This window comes from Athene cunicularia (assembly GCF_003259725.1).
Source record: "Athene cunicularia isolate RWA chromosome 7 unlocalized genomic scaffold, athCun1 chr7_part1, whole genome shotgun sequence".
Lineage (NCBI taxonomy): Eukaryota > Metazoa > Chordata > Aves > Strigiformes > Strigidae > Athene > Athene cunicularia.
In genome coordinates this window covers 20,033,369-20,053,069 of record NW_020799107.1, presented here as the reverse complement: position 1 = coordinate 20,053,069, position 19,701 = coordinate 20,033,369, and the positions used below count along the sequence as shown (strand labels likewise).

The window sequence follows — 19,701 nt, the reverse complement described above, 5'->3', positions numbered from 1 at the left end:
TTAAATATATGGGTGGCAAAAGTGTTTTTTCCAAGTATTTCCATGTAAAAATATGCATGCTGTTATTAAGAACCTTGAAACTAACCTTTAATGCAGCACAGTCTCTTGTATCATATTCATCTTCCAAATAATCGAGTGGCATAACAACACTAGTAACCTACAAGTCAAAAGAATCATTATGTCTATTTTTGCTACAGTAATCCCCAGAGATAGCCATTCAAACCTGGGATCCCACTATGTCCATCATTATTAAAATATTTGTTAAACGGCAGTTACTGGATCGCTTTTAAGTCTGCATACCTGTTATTAAGGGGGGTGGGAGAGGGAAGGAACTCACAATTTCAGGCAAATATATCAATTACAGTGAGGATGATTTTTTTGAGAAGTCTGTCATCAAGGAGATAAAATGATAAACCCTCCCTTCTGTTGTGGCATGAAGACATCTTGTTCTCTCCACCAGCTCTTAGATGTTTACTACTACATTTCTGTTAAAATATTTTAATGCAATAGACACAGAAATCAGGTTAACCTTATTAAAGATATGTTTTTAATTGGAAGTCTGCCTGGATGGCAGCTCTTAAGTGCACAATCTTCTTCTGAATTATTCATCTGTTGAACGATCTGCCATATTTTAATTACAATATTTATCAATTTACTTTCAATCCAGTCCAAGCTGAAACAAATCAGGACATGATGCTTCTTGGTTAAAAGTTAACTTACGGGTTTATCATCACTCCATTGCCAGGTTCCCAAAGAATCTGGACTCCTCTTATTCATTCCAATCCATACCCATCTGTCATTGCTGTAAATAAACAAGAGAAAGTCTTAAGCCAAGTATATATCAGCTCATTTAATGAAAAGACTGACCTATGTCATGTCATTACTTAGGATCAAGCAGCAAAACCAAAGGATTACTACTGGAAGTTGTAGCAGTTCAAAGAGAAAATGGGTGTAACGGCTAGGACCTCTTCTGCACTTTTTTTTTTTTAAATCTGTAGGCTGTCTTTCCCTTACCACAGAGAAAACTACTAAATCAGATAATTCCTTTATTCACTGCATCACCACTTCATCAGCTGTTACTTGATATAAAGGTCTCTTCTACACTTTTCTTCACACACAGAGTTTATTTAGCTTGCTTCTCTTTCTCTTATTCATTTCAGGTCATGTCTCTCTACACCATCAGCTCAAATACACTCTTCCTCAAACCACACGAAAACTCATACAAAATAACTGGCTTCACATTTCCCTTAAGTCTGTCAGTGATACAATCAACCAAGCATGGGCACATATTTCAATTATGCACCTTCACAAAAGAGGAACAGACATAAATAAGCACATAACACCACTAACTCTCAATGCTTGCATAAAAGAATGGCAATAGAAATTTTACTCCACTTTACAGGATTACAGTTAGAACTGTGGTTTTTGATAGATTCTACTTCTTCATTTTTCATTAATAGGAGACACTTAAATTCAAAATTTCAGCTATGTTCCAAAATACAAAGTTGCACCAGAAAATGGGTTTACGATATAAATACTTAAATCCGCACTAACAGCCTTTAGTATTGCTCATGAATCTAAAGATACTATAACAAAATTAAGTATGTGCTAGCCAAACTGCAAGGTTAGTTTTGTACTGCAACCTCTACTTTTCAAAGTATCAATTTTGTGATGGGTACTGAAGTTTAAGATCATTCACTCCAATCCACTACCCTTCCTAAGAAAGGCAGTAGACACTTTTCTGAATGATGGTACCAGTTGGAAGCCGCAGAAGGGAGAAAGACCACGGGTCTTCTATAAAAACACAGACTACGTGGAACCCTACTGTAACAGAGCTGTGGAAAAGGCACTCATCAGGCAGTCTGACAGTGACAGTAAAGTATTGATCCCACAGTACAGGGCTCTTGTAAAACTGTATCAGGAATACTATTCCATGAGATCATGCTGTATCAAATACAGAAAAGGAATACAGGGTATTTGCAGAAATGAGAGTTTAGGTTACTAACAAGAATTAAGGATTTTCTTGCTAGTCTTGACAAAGAAAGAAAGAAAGGAAAAGGATAATAGAATATATTAGGAGACTAAACCCCCAAGAAAAGGAGCTATTTGAGCAAAAAAGACATGTGTTTAAAGGAACCACAACTCAGGAATAAATTTAGGCTAAAAATTGGAGAGATGTCTGACAACAGCAGTCAGAGTTTGTAAAAGGCTCCCAAAAAAGCAGTGCCTACAAACTGGAAGTGATTTTAAGACAGAATTTGGAAAGTTTATGAAAATAACTTTATTGCATGGAGGGACGGACTCATACCCAGGCTTACCTGCATAAGCAATGTTATGAAATCACAGCCAATGTTAAATTCTTTGCTAAGACTGTGCCACTGTACCTTTCCACACATATCACTATATCACCATAAAGGTGCTAAATAGAGCCTGAAATGGATGACAGTGCAGCACAAACAAAAACTGAGATCAGAGTATGCAGGCTAAGTACATGAAATCCAAGGAGGCAACAGCATTTTGTTTGGTAGGGCTCCCATTAGGAAGAAAAGCATCAGCCACCAACAAATGTCTTTTTTTTTTTCCGCTTCAACTCCACTATTAATTTTCTGACATTGGTGTGATAGTGTGATCACACTAGTGAGATCTTATCATACTGAATAGTCTTTAGTCTTTTAATGATATCACTAAGGGGCCTTTAAAGAGCCTAAATGCCCCATATCACTCCAGAGGGAAAACTGTGAGCCAAACATTCACAGCTGTCAAGCAGCTAAGTGGCTTTTGGCAATTTGCCTTTAGGATTTTATTTTTCTGTGATTGTGATTTCCAATTATGAATCAGACACTGCTTAACCTTCCCCTACTAATCGTCACCTACAGGATTAATGCAATTTAAGCAATTGATCATCACAGAGGAATATCTATTAAAAAGAAAACTTGAGACACTCATTTCAAAAGGATCTGCAGTAATTACCTGAGAAACTAGAGCAATTTTTCAAAGTCTTTCAACTTGTATTTGGCTTTTATGTAATAACTACATTAAAAAAAATTTAAAAGTATGCCAGGTAAAGAATTTCTCCATTTCATCTCCAGGTTAAAATTACTGGCCTGCAAGCATAACAATGTTTTCCAGCTGACTGGGCATTTACACATTATGTACATCTTTTTGCTTCTTTTGGAACTGTTCAGAAATGACCCTGAGTAATTCAGTAACTGCTACACTATCCTTGATAGCACTTTTAAACTTAAGCAAAGCCTTTTGATAGCTGTCTGAAATTATACTATCATCATCTCATCACAGAAAAGAATTGCACCAACTATTTAAGACAAATATGAATTAAGACTATCTATTGCAATTAAGCTTGCAGCAAGGAATTTGCTTGTACTTTAGATATGACTCCTCATTGCAAAATGTTTAAAATTCATCATATAGACTGGTATCAAAGTAGATTTATCAATGCCAGAGTATTCTTTGAGCTACATTTCCTGGAAACACTTCTAAAATCTAGATTATCCTGAGTTTTAACCTAAAATATAGGTTATTTGTGCTTTACAATGGACTCCACGCTGATTAATAATGGAAGATCCTCAATCTCCAGCAATCCCTGCAGAATACTAGTGGCTTTTCTCTCAAATAGAACTAAAACTTCAGAGGCTAATGTTGTGCAGAAGTGCATAAATAGAGTTTAGATCAATGTGAAGGGGGTATTAATCAGTAATTTTTCTGCTGTCATATTCTAACTGCTGAAATAAAAAAGTATTTTTTCTGTCCCTTATGTCAGCTCCAACACAAAATTAAGAGCTTAAGTAAAGTTGTTGTGGCTTGTAGCTCAACCTAGCTCTTGATAAGAGGTAACACCTATATTTGGGCCAACTCTCTAATGGTGCAAATTAAGGCACCATTTAATCTTAGGCAGTGCTGGCCTAAAAGTATATACGAAGCCCATTTGACCCCCTGCACTTCCTTCTGTAATGGGCTACTGCTACTAGCTGAATCCCCATCCTGCTAATCACCTACTCTTTAGTGGAAGAAAAGAGAAGCTGTATTAGGGCAATTACTATATCTTGCATCTTAAGCTTTCTTGCTGTTTTGCCATGTGTTGACAAGTTTTTTCTTGTAAACTCAAGTGTTTGTGAGGCTTTCTAGATTCAGAACAATTAAAGCAGCAGCGCTGTGCATATAAAAGGCAAGTGATTTTTTTGCAGTAAGGTGTCCTCATTGAAATGTTATTTCTAACCAATTCAAGTTGTTACTCTCCTTGTGTCCAGTGTCACTGCCAACTGTAAGCTGCAGAACGCTCACAAAACCAGTCCTAAAACAATGGAGTAACTGAACCAGATCTGTTCTGCTTGTGTCATGTCCCTCACAGTGGAAAGAGGTTATCTCTTATTTCTTCCAGACAGGGGAAGGTTGGCAGGCAAATTTTATTTTCCTTTCCAATGGCAATCGCCCCACTTGGCTGGAGCAATTCTAGCTCTTATTTGCCTCTAAGGTGGAATCCGAGTAAAGAACAGAACGGACTAGGCAAGCTGCCCTTTTCCTGGTGAACCAAATTGACTTTTGCTAACATTTAAAAACAAACAGTTCTCAATGAGTCACCGGACAACTGTGCAAGGGGAAAAAACCCGAAACCAAAAAATCCAAGGTGTGGCTCCTTCACCGAGCTGAAATGAGTGCGCTGAATGAATAGATTAGGTCAGAGTTTGCACTCAGTAAACGCAGAGAACACAGAAAACTGCATGCCAGCACACTCCAGCTGCTAATCACATCTAACATTATCTTAGGTTGATTTCTCCCAGATAGCTAAATTAATTGTTCTTGATGAAATAATTCACTTGGTTTCATCTCTCCTTTTTTCAAATGAGCTTATTTTCAGACAAGCTATGCTTGATTCTTGATCTCCAGAATACATAATCACCACCTCTGAGTAATTAAAAAAACACAAACACTTCATTATGTTATCTAAACAAATAAACATTATTTAAAAGACTTCAGGCAATATCAAATATGTAGTACTTCAGGAAGCTCTGCAATGCTTGAAAAGGCGTTAATTGGTGAAAATTGGGTTATATTTGACACATGAAGTTACCGCAACACTGACTGCAAAGTCAATTTGTACTGGGCTCAATATGTATTGCCCTTTATTTACATGCTGGGTTAATATATTGCCCCTTATTTAAGTTGTGGTAGAATAATACTGAAGTACTGGGCTTTTCCTTCTTCCAGGCTTAGTTCAAGTTCTCTGAAATATGGGAACAGCAGTAGCTGTTCACCTGACCTTCTGGAAAGACAGAAAAAGTCTCCACCTTTAAACTCCTAACAAAAAATAGCCATTAACAATAATTAATACCTCAGACAGTCCACAAGCTGAAAAGTAGTTCAAAGTACTTGTAGGAAAATAAGTTACTTCTTTATTCATGTTTCATAGTAGATTAGGAACACTAAAACAAAATTTGTAGTTGCAACAGAGTATAACAACATCTATAGCTAAAAATAATTTGTGCACGAATTTTTATTTCAGGGACTTTAGTCACTAGCGAAGGAATCACAAGAGGCTTTTATACAAGCTAACCCATCTATATATAGAGCATACAAGTTTGTTTTTGTCTCTTATTCATATAAACATTGAGTAATTTTCATGACTTGTGCACTTCTAAAAAAAGTTCAGTGGATTTTCAAGAAGGCATCTCTTCAGTCATCAAGTTTTAAAATTTAATTGCAGTGCTGTACATTGGCAGCTTCTGAAATAAACCTGATTTAGTTTCCTGATGAAAAAAATTTATATCATATAACTGGCAGCATTTGAATTTTAGCTGGCAAAAGTTCTGAAAAAGCAGGCTGCCAATCAGAAAAAAAAATTACGCAAGGATCTGACATCACACCAATGCCTAATAAAGCTTTGCAGTGACAGTTCCCTTGATTAAGAATAGAGCCTTAGACTCATAAATAATGTAGCATTTAATTTGTTGATACCAGAAGACTCAACACACCCATCTAATGCCCATATAGTGTTATTGCAGTTATGCCAAATGGGATCTGTGCCAACCAGATTGCTGGACACTACATTATTCACATTTTCAAAAGATAGCACCCAGTTTAGTCAGGAAGCATTTAATGAATAAAGATGAGACCTATCTGAAAAACTGAAATAATCTCATCTCTAAAGAATGTAGCAGTAAAGAACAGGAACAACTATCATCTAGTTGTGTCAAAATTCAACATAATGAAGGAAATATAGCAACAGAGACTTAAATTCATGCAATGGAAGATGCTCAAAGCAAGTTTCTCTTTCCCTGTGGTCCCTCTAGCAGTGTGAAATATTTGCCCAAGCTGTACTCCCTTGATATTTTCCAGGAAGGCAGTGACATGACCAGCAGTTCAAATGCCACATCTATCTGTTTTGACTGTGGGAAACACAGTCAACACACACTATCTCATACTTGCCATCTGGGGTCAGCAGCAGCATTTGCAATCTACTGCAGAATGCGACTGAAATAAAAATTCTAGTGCATAGCTAGTTTGTTACCTGATTATTTTTCTCAGGATAGAATGAAGCGCCTTGATTTCTTCTGAGTGACTAAAACTAGGCAGATGGCCTCCAAGTGCTTCACAGAATCTTTCTGCCTCTTCCCATGTCCTGGTTCGCAGCACTCTTTCACTGTGGAAGAACTTCACAACAGCCAAACATCGGAGTAGAAGATGACACAAGTGACAGCATTCTTAAAACACTCCTGTACTAGTCAAATATGGCCACCCTAGGTAGGAATGAGTAACTGGTATTTTCATAGATAGAGAGATTGACTTCTTAATAATTTATTTTTTTTTTCAGTTTGACAACAGTCAGACTCTGAAGTTTAGCTGACAAGATTTGTTTCAAATTCAGCGTATTTCATATGGCAGACTTTTTGTTTTTCTTTTAACAGAAAGATTTTAGAAAACAACACCCAACTCATTCCAAAACTGAAAGCCAAATTATAGGTTTTAAGGGATGTTGTCCTTTCAAATTTATGAACTGCAAAGCCCAATGTCCACTGAAACCAGGGCCATTTAGGTGCTGCATGTGAAGAAGGTTCTTTGGCACACACTTTGCTATCTTTATGTATCAGAGTTGCTTATTTGGCTCATACACCTCAGCTAACATGTCCACTTGATCCCCTTGACTTCAGTTCAATCCAATTCCCATCAGTGGTATCTCTGCACAGACATGCTGCACTTGGTCAGCAAGAGTTTTGGAAACACTGCCAGGGCCAGCTGTCACATCCCATCAGCTATGGGACAGCCATGCTGCATATCAACTAGACCCATCCCTGCGGGATCCCTGCCCACAGACTTGTTATTCAAGTTGGGTTTCCCCAGTTTGCTACATGAGCTGTTTACAAGACACAGTTCATTGCAGACACTGAGTCCAGAAATAATGAATGAACAACCCAATAAACAGTCGCAGTTTTAACTTGATTTGATTGCTAATAGGAGGGGAAAACCCTGCATTTCTAACTACAAACTTTTAAAGTCATTCCAGCTAACAATACGGCTGCTTACTTCCACTAGTTACTTCAAAAATAGTAAAATACAATTGAAGCTGCTTTTTTTGATAAAGTTTGATATCCACATTCAAACTAGAGAAAAGTCTACCTCTCCTATCTACACTCTTAGAGTACAGAAGGGAAAGGAACAAGGGAAGATGATACAAAGCACTCTCATTCTCTGTTCAGGTATCTCTGCATGCCAGATGATGGCAGGCAGGCTGGGATACAGACACAGCACCCTCTGCCAGCACCAGGCTCCTGAGATGGCAGCACAGGGCAAACGCTGACACCTCACTGATGTGCAAAATTTGCCACAGAAAGAGCAGGGAGAGGCAGCAGCATCTTTCAGGAGTTGGCAGAGGATGATGCATGAGAACATCTGGAGGCAGTCAACCTGAATCAACATGAATTCCTCCTCCCAGTGTAAAACGTATTTGAAATACCCTTCAGAGCAGCTATAAACCACAAAATGGCTAATCACACACTTGCTGCAAGACAGTAATGAATGATTAACATTTAATAGGAATACCATTTTACCTTGTAGCAGGCAAGGCCGGATCCATTGTGCCACCCAGGGGGACAGGGATCAGTTGGTTTTGGAAGCACTTCTGGCTCCTTGGGGAGCCCAATATATTTTTTGCAGACAGAAAATGCTTTAGTGGTTTTACAGTCCTTAGTTTCCCACTTTCCAAGAGACTTTCCACTGGGCATGGCCACACATCCTCCTGAAAACTCTAAGATTTAAGCCACCAAAGACATATTTAAAACTACTGGCTGGTTTCCCCCCCCCCAAATCCATAGATTTTTGAATGACTGTTCTATTTCATGCTTGGAGTTCTGTAACATTGTACTCCAATGCTTGCTCAATGTGAAATTATAGTATTTTTACATATTTTTTTAATTGTTAAATTTACCTGGTTGCAAGGAATTCCAGTTAGTGTACGTCACAGCTTCAGTTTTTTCCCCATCCACTGTACCCCAGGAATATATTCCCGATTGGCTAATATCCTGCAAACCGGTCCAGAAGTATTTTTCTTCAACTTTTGTATGTTTTCTAATTAGACTGTTTATAAATTCTTGCTCAAATCTGAAAATTCACAGATTAATTTGAGTCCATATTTGAAAGATATCTGAAACTATTGAGACAATTTGAAAACCAGGCATATTATTACATTAGTTAGTCCAAGTGGTTGTTCAGGCAGTCCCATATTCAACATGGAGTCAACAGGCTGGGAATTCACATACTTCCACGAAGGTTTTACACTGTAGGTTTACCACTGTCACACCATGGAAAACACGGTTTGCTAGTTCTCCACAAAAGCAAGTCTATCTCTATTTTGGGTTTATAAACCACTAATTAGCATACACAAGTTTTAATCTCTGACTATATCTCCAAGATTGTACTGTAAAACATGCCCATAAATTACAGAAATGTGTTTTACCTGTTCATCACTGTAAGATTGCATTGTGCTCCAAATGAAACTTCTGTTCTATAAATCTTGTAACAGTAGTTTCCATGTCTCTCCCATCCCTGATTAGAGAACCAAAACCACGTTTATACATAACAACTTAATTTAGGCATCATCTACAGAAGAAAATAAATCATTGCTATTATTGGTTGGTGCCCACAACGTGGCACAGCATATGCAAGACAGAAATGTAGTGCATCACATACAAGGTCCAGTATCATCAACTCTCAGATTCACAGTTCTAAGAAATAATGCAGCCACGGGAATAAAATACACCACTGTTTTAGCTCAACTGTGCAGTCTTCTGACTGCTATGTGCATTTAGAGAAACACAAGGGCAACAGCCTAGTCCTAACCAAAACAATAGGAGTTTTCATGCTGTTCCACCAACGCCAGGATTCAAACAGAGGAATAACAAGAGGGTATTACTAGTGTTTCTTTACTTCTACAAAAACAAAATTTATACTGAAAATGTGTGATCTTACAAAATTTCTCTATTATTCAAATCTTTCCCTCTGTACGTACACTGACATTTCAAAGAACATTAATGTGTTTCCTCTTTGCTAGCCTATCAAGGCCACTGGTGTCTGAACAGCATAGAAAGCTGTAACTCTACGTTAGCAGTCTCTGAAGAGACAGAGTAAAAATACCCCGAGGTTGTGCAGACAGAAAGATAAGGGGTAAACATGTTTCCTGCTGCAGGCAACATGCCACACAAAACTGAACCAAAGAACTCTGAAGTAGCTCATACCATCCCAAGATTGTTCCAAACAGAGAAGCCTTCTTTTCAAGCCTTATTTATGCTGTAACATGTTATACTGTAAAAAACAGCCAACCCTCCAAACAAAAAATCAAAACAATCACCCCCCCCCACCTTTATTCAAGTTGAACAAAAATGAGACCCAAGTGAACAGAAACCTAATCTCAGTCATCAATCTCTGCATATCTTTATGTTGCAAAGTGCTTATCCTAAAGTTTCCAACAAATAAATATACCACATCTCCTGGGTCCAAGCTTATAATATCGATAAATAGAGTGGTAACACAACCAGAGCCTGCTTAGGAAAATCTGAAATTTGGCTCATGCTATATAAATGTCCTTTTTCAGCTAAAATGTTTCATTGATTTTATTGTATAGGCAAGAATGAAATTAGTGTAGAAGCAGAGGAAATAAGTGATTTTATGGAGGTTTCTGAACCAAGAAAAGAAATATGGACTTCCTATTACCTCTTCCAAGGAACAACTTTTATCTGATTTTGTTTCATTCAAAATCTCTCCTTGTTTCTTGCACACATATTTCAGTTTTTCTTCACAGGATTTGACTCTCCACTGTCCCAACTGTGGAAAAAAAAAAAAAAAAAAATTAAAATTCTAAAATCTTTCTGTTTCCATAGTGCAGGGTCTGAGTCTTCATAAGGGGGAAAGCCAAAATGCCTCTAACAAAAATACTGGGGGTGCGATACCCTGGATTATACGCATAGGTACATGCTTGGAAGGAAGACAGAAAGCTGACAAATGCAGAGATGGGAGGATTCTGGATCACATCTGAAAAGGGAAGAAAAGCCTAGGGTGATGACTACTCTTGAAGCACCCCTTGCTTCTTCTTTACTGCATACTCCCCGGTGTCTGTCCTCTCCTCTTCTCTTACCAAGGTATCTCACTAGCCCTCCTCAGACAGGGTAGCCCAAACTGGTCCTAGAGATGACTGAACCCAGCTTTGCCTTTCAGTAGTTGGGCCCACCTCCCTCCTAGTTCTATGCCAAGAATATGGTAACCCAAAATACAGAGTGACAAGGACAACTGGTTGGCCAACAACAGTGGCAATCTCAGAGCTGTGAGCAATTGCCTGCACTCTCTGCAGTACACACCTACCAAGTGTCAGCTAAATAATTTTAAGAAACTTGCTTGTAGAAAAATTATCTGTGTTTTAAAGATTATTCCAGAAATAAAATCAGTTATCCACTTTACGCCCTTCCTTTACTTTCACACACATCAATGTTGCCTCTACTATGATGGAAAAAAATTTTTAAAAGCCCAAGACTGTATTCCTACCTCGCCTGAATATGACACACAGTTAGGGGTGCTGTTAAAAGGAACTTTTGGTTCATTCTGATCCCAGTATGTAAAAACCACAGCTGAGTGATCTGACCATTTGAACAAGGTTGGTACATCTTCATTCCTGAGACCCATCCACATTTCTTCTTTAGCATCTGTAATTTAAAATTAGGACAACACTGTAGTTTCAAAATAATATTCAAATGAATTGGAAAGGAATGTGAAATCAGCAAAATTAGGTTTTTATCGCTACACTGTGTAGCATAAAAGTTGCATTTTTTTTTCCTTACAGTGAGAAAGGGGATTTGTGACAAGTACGATGTACTTTTGTTATCTAGACTCTTAACATATTCATGAATATGAGTAATTTTCATGGAGAAGGTAACAAAGAGAAAAAACACTCCAGAAATAACGAACACAAGCAAAAAAAGCTGAACCAGGTTTTTAGAGTGCAGACAAAAACATAAGACCAAAGAGTACAGATAACATTTAGTCCAGTGACCCAGTAGTCAAAATATTGACCTGACTATAGAACATTCTCTTTGAATACGAAAATTATGCACAAGGTATTAGGTAACTAGAAATAGGTTAGGGCCAGCAAATAAATAAATAAATAGATTATATCAAACCAAAACAAGAGCTAACATAGAGGGCTTGGGTCTGAACAGTAACATTCAGCACTAGCCTGGGTATAAGGTCAGCATTAGCACCTTTATTTAAAAGTTAGAGATTATGACAATCATATGCTACATCACAGAAAGTGGTTTGTAATTCATGGTGTGCAGCACTTGGTACATGACCTTTACCAGTATCCCAACTCACCATTATGAAGCTTTGTAACAACCAGTTCAACATCTGCTAACGAGTGTATGCTGATGAGGTTACTCTTATTTGCTTTGCACAACTTGTCTGCCACACTCCAAGGCGCCTGGGTATTTATCAGCATGTAGCAAAAACCATTGTGGGGAAGCCAGCCCGAATCACAGCGAGTATCCAAGTGCCTCCAAAACTCTAATAGTGAAGAGAAATTGAATTAAAGGCCTTTGTTTTACATTGGCTAGTGCAGTGTGTTGGCATTTTCTTCATGTTTTAGAACGGTAGCACCTTGAAAACAGCCAGAATGCAGTGAACAGAATGTGTTCACATCTCTTCAGGGCTAACACTTTAAGAAGGGGTCACAGTTTAGTCAAGAAAATAGACTTGCATGAGCAGCACTATGGGGATTCTTAGTATTTTGGGGCCATGAAGTAGGCAGAAGGAAAAAGATGTTAGTGGGAGTGAAAGCAAAAAGCTAGAATGCATTATGTTAAGCTGGTCTCAGTGTAAGCAAAAGGTTCAGAAGTAACTGTAAGCAAGATTTCAAAAGCAATTAAAGGCAAATCAAATTACTTCATTATAGGACAGCAGCTTCAAAAAAGGTGGCTTGTTTTGTTCTAGCAGGGGTTTGCACTTTTACAGGGCTTTGTTATCTATATGCAATATCTGCATAAGAGCAATTCTGAATAACTCGCAATGAAACAAATGCTTATTTTTTTTTCTTCTGAAAACAAGATATTCAAGAATTCAAACTGGTTTTAATGCATGCTGAAAAAAGATATATATTAATAGCCTTTCTAGTTCAAAATACACTATATAAAATACTCCAGTCACAAGAATTCTGTTTTTTAATTAATAAAACAGTGTATAAATGCTGGTAACAACTCCAAATACCCCACTGAGGAGTCAGAAAACAGATAAGGATGGTTAATTGACAACTAGTTTTCAAGGGATCATTTAAAAATTTGAACCAGTTTAGTTAAATTTAAACTGCTTACTATTTTTTTCCCCTCAAAGGCATACAAATCTCCTACAGAGCTGAAGAGAATGTGCCTTAGCCAGAGACACTCCATGACACTTTCCACCTCCATGATACTGCTACATCTCTCTTAACCTCCACTCCTCCCCCTCATCCAAGGACAATCATCTTCCAGTAGGTTTTCCCATGACAGCCCCACAAACATGAGCTCTGGAAACTGGGTAAGGCCAAAGCACACATGGAAGAATAGGCTGTGGATGTAGGAAGGGTTGGATGTCCAGGCACAGGTAAATGGCCAAAAGCATGGAAGCAGTTATATGTCAGAGCTGGACACTGTAAAAACTGAAGGGCTATATATGTGTGTGTAGGGAGGACAGAATAAATTTCTTGTAAGAGATGTCATAGATCCAGTAAAGATTACACACTGGACAAGCTACCAAGTCTTGCAGCTGGGCCTGATTTCAAAGGATAGTAAGATCTACAAACTACTACTATTTGAATCCAACAGAGTTCGATCCAAGCCCCAGATAGGTCCCATTTTATGTCAATACACACCAACAGTGAGATAAACAGGCTTAAAGCAGAGATGGAAAGGTTCAAGGTGCAACTGCCAGTTCTAGACTTCCAGTAGCGCATGAAAGAATGCACAAGCCATGGATGAAAATGTGATGAAAAGGGCAAGACTGTGCTGGGAAATACTTTATATGTGAATGAGGAAAGCTGCAAAAAATGAAAGCTGTTTTTGATGCATCATCTTGACACTGAAGATACAGAGTTTGCTTCTGCTCTGCTAAAAAACTTAAAGCTGTCATGAAAGTGTTTTGGCAGACATGCCAAAGAAGGCTTAGAGAGGGAAAAAAAGACTCCATAAGTGAATATTATACTGATATTAACATACAAAAACCAAAAATGCAAGCTGTCCTACCTGGGAGGCTTGAAACTTCATTGAGTGACTTCTTGCAAATATATGGAAGTGGAGTCCCACAGTGGTAACTCTGCCACTGACCTGAGGCAGCATTCATCACCACACAGCTAGTTCCATCCAGCGGGGACAAACTCTGCATATCTACAGTTAGGAATAAATAAAAAAAAAACCCAACAAACCAAGAGCACGTTATCAAACAGTAAGGTAGTGACTGCTTGTTTTTCTATTGCTTTTCAATACAAGAAATACTTTGCACGATACAACACCTGGCATTTGAAGAACATAACTGGCTTTGAATGAAGGCACCTGTCCTATCACAGGTCCCACAAAGTTTTTTGTAAGAAAGTTTCAGAATCAAGGAATCTGGACTTCCTTTCCAATGTTTAATCATAGAACCAGGAGGAATGTTCTATTTACAATAGAACAAACCCTTGGCTGAGCACTTTCCCAGACTAGAAATATCTCAGGGGAGAACCCTTTTTGCAGTCCTCAGTTTCCTTTGGCAGCCCCTTTCCAGCCCCACTCCAAATGCAGCTCTGCACATTTTCTCTCAACACTAACCATAACCCTCACCTTAACAGAAACCTGAGACAAGGCCCCAAATTAAAACAGAGGACAACTCTCTTTTGTAGTCCCCAGCTTCCCTTGGAGATGCTTTCCAATGGTACTTTTTGTCTTTCCCTTTATTTAAGCCCCAATGCAAACCCCAGCTGTGAACTACACATAGCACTCCAGCCCACCCAGCACTGGGTTTGTATAGTCTCACATAGAAAAAGCTCAGGGTGGATCGTAGTTCTCTATGGGAAAGTACAACAGAGACAGGGCCAGGCTCTTTTCAAAGTGTACAGTGAAAGGACAAGAAGTAATGGGCAGAACTTGCAGCTAGCAAAATTCCTGTTAGATACCAGTAAGTATTTTTCACAAGAGGGGTAGACATCAGTATGCGTGCCATGACTATGGACTACATTATGCCACTGTAATTTAGGACAGTCTAGTTTCCAGCTCTGCATTACAGTCCTACAGTGTCATCACAGTTGCAGAAGAAGGTGCAGCCAGTAGTACAAACAGCAGAAAAGTCCTTAACCTTTCCAAAAGACAGACCACATTTGGAAAATCTCACAGATATTTCTCAGTAAAGCTTTCAAAGAAGTAACAGAAACCACTTCTTATCTTTTCACAGAATTCAAGTCGCAGCACTATTCTAGAAATTGAAGGAAAAGGTCAAATTCAGCTTGAAGGACAGAACAATATTAGCTTCAGTATTCCCAGTTATTACTCCTCCAGGATTCTCATACACACTCATCCATGGCATATTTGTGAGAATATTACAAATACATGCTGAAAATTCCAAAGAAACAAGACTCTCACCAGTTCTACTAGGAACTTGGGAGTAATTAAAAAAGGTTTTTCAGAGGTTTTGTACTTCTTTCATCTTCACCTCAATACAAATTTAAGCATCCTTGAAGTTTAAAAACACAAATTAGGCTTCTAAGTAAAGTCAGTCCTTACACATACATCAGTAATTGTAATATCTGAGGGAAGTCAATGCCATTCTGTCAGTGTGAGGAGAAATTTAGCAGCTGGGGAAGCTGTAGATTCTTTACTAAAATGGACCTCAAAGATGCTACTTAAATTTTACATTTTTAGAGATATTATCCTAATAATCCATAAACATAGAACAAGTACAGAAAGATTCACTGGATAGGAGGAAAAGATGCTTCTGAACTTTTAACACAAATGGAACAACAATGATTGTTTTGATGAAGTCAGATAGCAAAGGGTAAAAAAAAATACTCAGTATTGCAAATATTGTTAATGCCACCAGGAACATCATTACCTGGATGCCAGTTGAGAAAATTCAAAGGTTTGTGATCTGACCACTGCCAACCACCAGAAATGTCCAGTTGATTTAAGCCAATCCAAAAGATCTCAGCAACATCATCCTTAGCTGGAAATATATTTATTAGTTTTTTAAAAGAAAACAATTAGTATAAAATGCTCATCCGTTACTGTCTCATTTAAACTAAAAAGGGGATCTAAAATACTATCTTTACTTCATGTTAATTTGTCAAGATTTCCTAATACTCATATGTAAATAATTACACCTACCTTGTATGTAACTTAATTCAGATGCATCTTGGATGCTAAGTAAATCTCCTCCTTGCCTCTGACATGAAATATAAGCCTCCTTCCAAGAAAGAGAAGACTGTGTATTAAACTGGTAGCAACTTTCAGATCCCGGATCACGCTCCCAGATATCATGACAACCATCCTCTGTTTAAAGGAAGCAGAAGGTACTTGTAACTACAACTATACTGTAGTTACTGAAACATGAAAGTTTCAATAGAAAAATTGTAATACTAAAGGTCTATTGATTTTTATATTGGTAATCTCATATACTGCACAGTGTGTGCCAATTGTCTTGTCAATGACAAGTAGAATGGGGACAGTAGAAAAGGGACCTTCTTTTAGCCAGCTTAACAACAACATGGTACACCAAGGTGGAGCAGCACATATGTCAAGTGACAGAACGCTTTTAGGACGTATATTTAGAAACCCAACGTGCCTGGTTGTAAGCAGATGCCCCATTTTCCATCATGAGTATAATCTTCAGATGTGGCGCACCATTTCCCACCCGTATGCGTTTCATCCTGAATGCAGTCATGATGCCATGTCTTATTATACAGAAAGGGAAATTCACAGGGTTTTCCATAGGAGTTCCCATCTTTGGTATAAACCTCTGCAGGAAAAAAAATAATAAAAGAAGTAGATGCAAGTTGTCTAGGGGAGGAAAAGACAGCAAATCAATGTTACTGCTTATACAGACATAGCTAACTTAAAAGCACGCAAATCTCACTTGTGGTCTTAAAATGTCATATCTTGTAGTTACAGATAATACACAGCAATGTCAGAACTGAAAGAAATGAGAGGAAAATATTTTTCTGGACTTTTTTTTTTTTTTTTTTTTTTTTTTTTTTTTTTGAGTGGGGCATAACACAGCAAAATATTGTTTCCCTCTTCCTGATAATTTAAATACATTGTCCTGTTGCACAGAGTACTACAGAACAAGGCTCTAGGAATCAACACATATAGGAGAAGGAAAACATTTAAAACTGGAGCCTACTGGCCCCTTCAGGCTGGACACTTTGAATAATTCAAGTACAAAGAAAATTCTGCTCTTAAATATGGTAAAGCAAGTTTTCACCACTTATTCCAGCAAGCATGAGATTTCAGATGAGACTGACTTCCATGGCAAGTGGACAGACTATCAGATCAAAGCAAATGGCTGGCTCCTGACAGTCCAACAAGCTGTGAGCTAGCAGCATGCATGGAGTTGGACTGTACAACCTACTAGCAAATAAAATATCCTCAAGACCTGCTAACAGTGAAATTCTCATCACTGTGAAAAGGACAGTCTGATAGAAGGTGGTTGATATTTCATAATTAAATAGGCTCTTAATAAAATATGGGAGTAGAGATTTAAACATGCTCAGAAAGCCACCCAATAACACAGCTTCTGCAGTTGTGCATCTCTATCTTTTATTGAAAATGGTTAAAGTTCTATGCTTGAATATCAACATCTCTCTACAGCAAAACATTCTATTGCTTTACTGATCAGTCTTTTCATATAATTAAGAATTTATTGGCATAGACATACAGCAAAAAGCCCTTAACAACAACAACAAATCCTCCAAACCCCCATGCAAACTTACCACGATACGGATATCGACATATATCATCAGAGGAACTGTTGCTTCTCCACTGGTCTGTTGCATTTATGGTTGCAGTTATGTAGCTAGCCTTGACAGTCACTTTGTACTGAGATGCACCAAGGACAGAAGCATCAGCACATCGCCACCACAGCATTAGTTCTGAGTTACAATCAACCATTTTCAGGCGAGACAGTGATTTGGTGAATATATCAAGTCCCAGGCACTGCTTGGACCCCAAATGAAAGAGGCGATTCTGGGATACCCATTTCCATAAAGCTTCACTTGTCTCCTTGCAGTCACCTATGACTATCCGTGAGTTTTTCACTTGTATGCACTTGTTCAGTGTGTCATGGCGAATGGTAAAAGCATCATTGCCTGTATAAGAACAAAAAAATATCCATATAGAGATATAATTCAATATCACTTTCACAGGAAGTTCATTTTTAAAAGTGTAATCACATTCTGAGACACATGAGCAGAAAAGTACATCAACTGCTGTTTGTACACGATACTGTCTCTTTCGTATACGCCATGTTAAGTACATTTTCCTACTCTTTAGTGAGTATTCTTCACTTTTTTGGGGAAAAAAAAAAGATCTCTTTCAAAGTTATTATAAAATGAGGGGAGATAAAATGGGGCTGTTTTCTAAGTCCAATCCTATTGATGAGAATTCTTCCTTTAACACATACTGATTGGATCAAGTTCTGATTAGTCTGCAGGCTTACTGGGTAAAGAATCTTGCCTTCATGCCTATCTGCAAATGCAGTAACACACAGCAGATACCACAAAATATAACTAATAATCTCACCTTAGTAAGTGCTTTCTTTTTCTAACTGTGTATCATATATGAAACACAGCATGATAGGCTCATATGTGAATCAGTTTGCAGGTGCAACTGCAGCATTACTAAAATAAGTGGCAGCGCTTTTGGAAGAGTTTTAGAATGAATATTCCACCAAAGATGCTGTCATATAAAGACCAGGACTATCATTTTCAAAATGACACAAGAACCCTAGTTTCACTTTCAGCTGTAATGTAGCTTGTCATTAAAAAAAACCCCAGATACTGATCACCCTGATACAAGCTGACACCTCTGTGACAAGTGGCAGTAGGTTTAAGCTAACCAAGAAAAAAAAATGTCCCAGAACTATTTCTATACCACAGTAAAGATGGCCCCATAGTATAAAACTTCCACTTCCCAGGCTGAAATGAACCTTGGCTGTACCAGACCCACAGGGCTAATTACTCTGCTGTTTAAATAAGGAATCTGCTGAGTAGTGTTCTGTATTTAATAGTAATGCTCTGTCAATCACATTCCTACAGCGTTTTTTTAATATGACTTAATAATAGGTTTGGCTGAAGAGCAAGGAAAATATTCAGTGATGTTATGCAGTGAATTTTACCACTACTTCCCAGTATACTCGTGAATTTTCCGCTGTGTAAGTGCCAGATAGTATCTAAATAGTACTGAGCTGGTCAAACTGTGAAGAAGAATCTCTAAGTCAGCCACCTACTGGAGTGACTTCTCCTAAATAACACATTTCAACCTAGCGCCTCTTACATCCTATTAAATAAGTAAGACATTTTAACAAGCAAACCTTCTTTTGTGGTATCATTTTACCCTTTGCTTTTTCAACACTAGATCTGCTTTTTGCCTTTTATTCTCCCCTCCAGACTTTGTTCTTCTTTTCAATGTCTTGTAACATGTTCCCAGTCTCTTCTCATATCTTCCCTTTCCTTCTTCTTCTTTCACTTCTTCCCACACAACCCTCATTCTGACACCAAGAGGAAAATTTTTTTTTTTAAACTTTCCTCAGAAATACTGCCGATGTTGTCTCACCAAATCTCTCTGTACAGTGATTTATTAATACCGGTGCTCAATTACTCCAGCTCAACACTATGGCCGCGAAGTTTTACTGACATTTTCAGCTACAAAACCAAGCCTGTTACTGCTAAAGGATATCAAAGTATGCGAGGCGCAACTATTTAGCGGAGAGCTCAACTTCTCTCCAGGCAGCTCTCCCCAAGCTAGTGGCTTTGCCTTGCAAGAATTTGCCCAAAGTGAAACTTTTCCACCTGCTTTCCGAAAGCCTGGCGGAGCTTCCTTCCTCTCCCTCTCTGCGCACAAAGCAGCAAATAAAAATGACGGCTTGACGCCCTGCAGGGGACCTGCCCGAGTTCGGGTTATTTCTGCTGTGGAGGGAAGAGGCCAAAGGCCCGGC

General features: G+C 38.2%; 1 protein-coding gene across 1 annotated transcript in view; it reads right to left on the bottom strand.

Annotated features, from left to right (window-relative positions):
* The window catches only part of LY75 (lymphocyte antigen 75), a 42,374-nt gene extending 24,362 nt beyond the window's left edge, over positions 1-18,012 (bottom strand). The window contains exons 1-15 of the mRNA XM_026852470.1: positions 17,985-18,012; positions 17,480-17,854; positions 16,333-16,506; positions 15,876-16,040; positions 15,604-15,714; positions 13,767-13,907; positions 11,869-12,057; positions 11,044-11,201; positions 10,219-10,329; positions 8,966-9,054; positions 8,438-8,610; positions 8,061-8,257; positions 6,524-6,666; positions 721-802; positions 86-157 (exon numbers count right to left, since the gene is read on the bottom strand). Coding sequence (XP_026708271.1) covers positions 86-157; positions 721-802; positions 6,524-6,666; positions 8,061-8,257; positions 8,438-8,610; positions 8,966-9,054; positions 10,219-10,329; positions 11,044-11,201; positions 11,869-12,057; positions 13,767-13,907; positions 15,604-15,714; positions 15,876-16,040; positions 16,333-16,506; positions 17,480-17,854; positions 17,985-18,012 — 2,208 coding nt within the window. The remainder of the gene's footprint in view (positions 1-85; positions 158-720; positions 803-6,523; positions 6,667-8,060; positions 8,258-8,437; positions 8,611-8,965; positions 9,055-10,218; positions 10,330-11,043; positions 11,202-11,868; positions 12,058-13,766; positions 13,908-15,603; positions 15,715-15,875; positions 16,041-16,332; positions 16,507-17,479; positions 17,855-17,984) is intronic.
* Between the last annotated feature and the right edge of the window lie 1,689 nt (positions 18,013-19,701).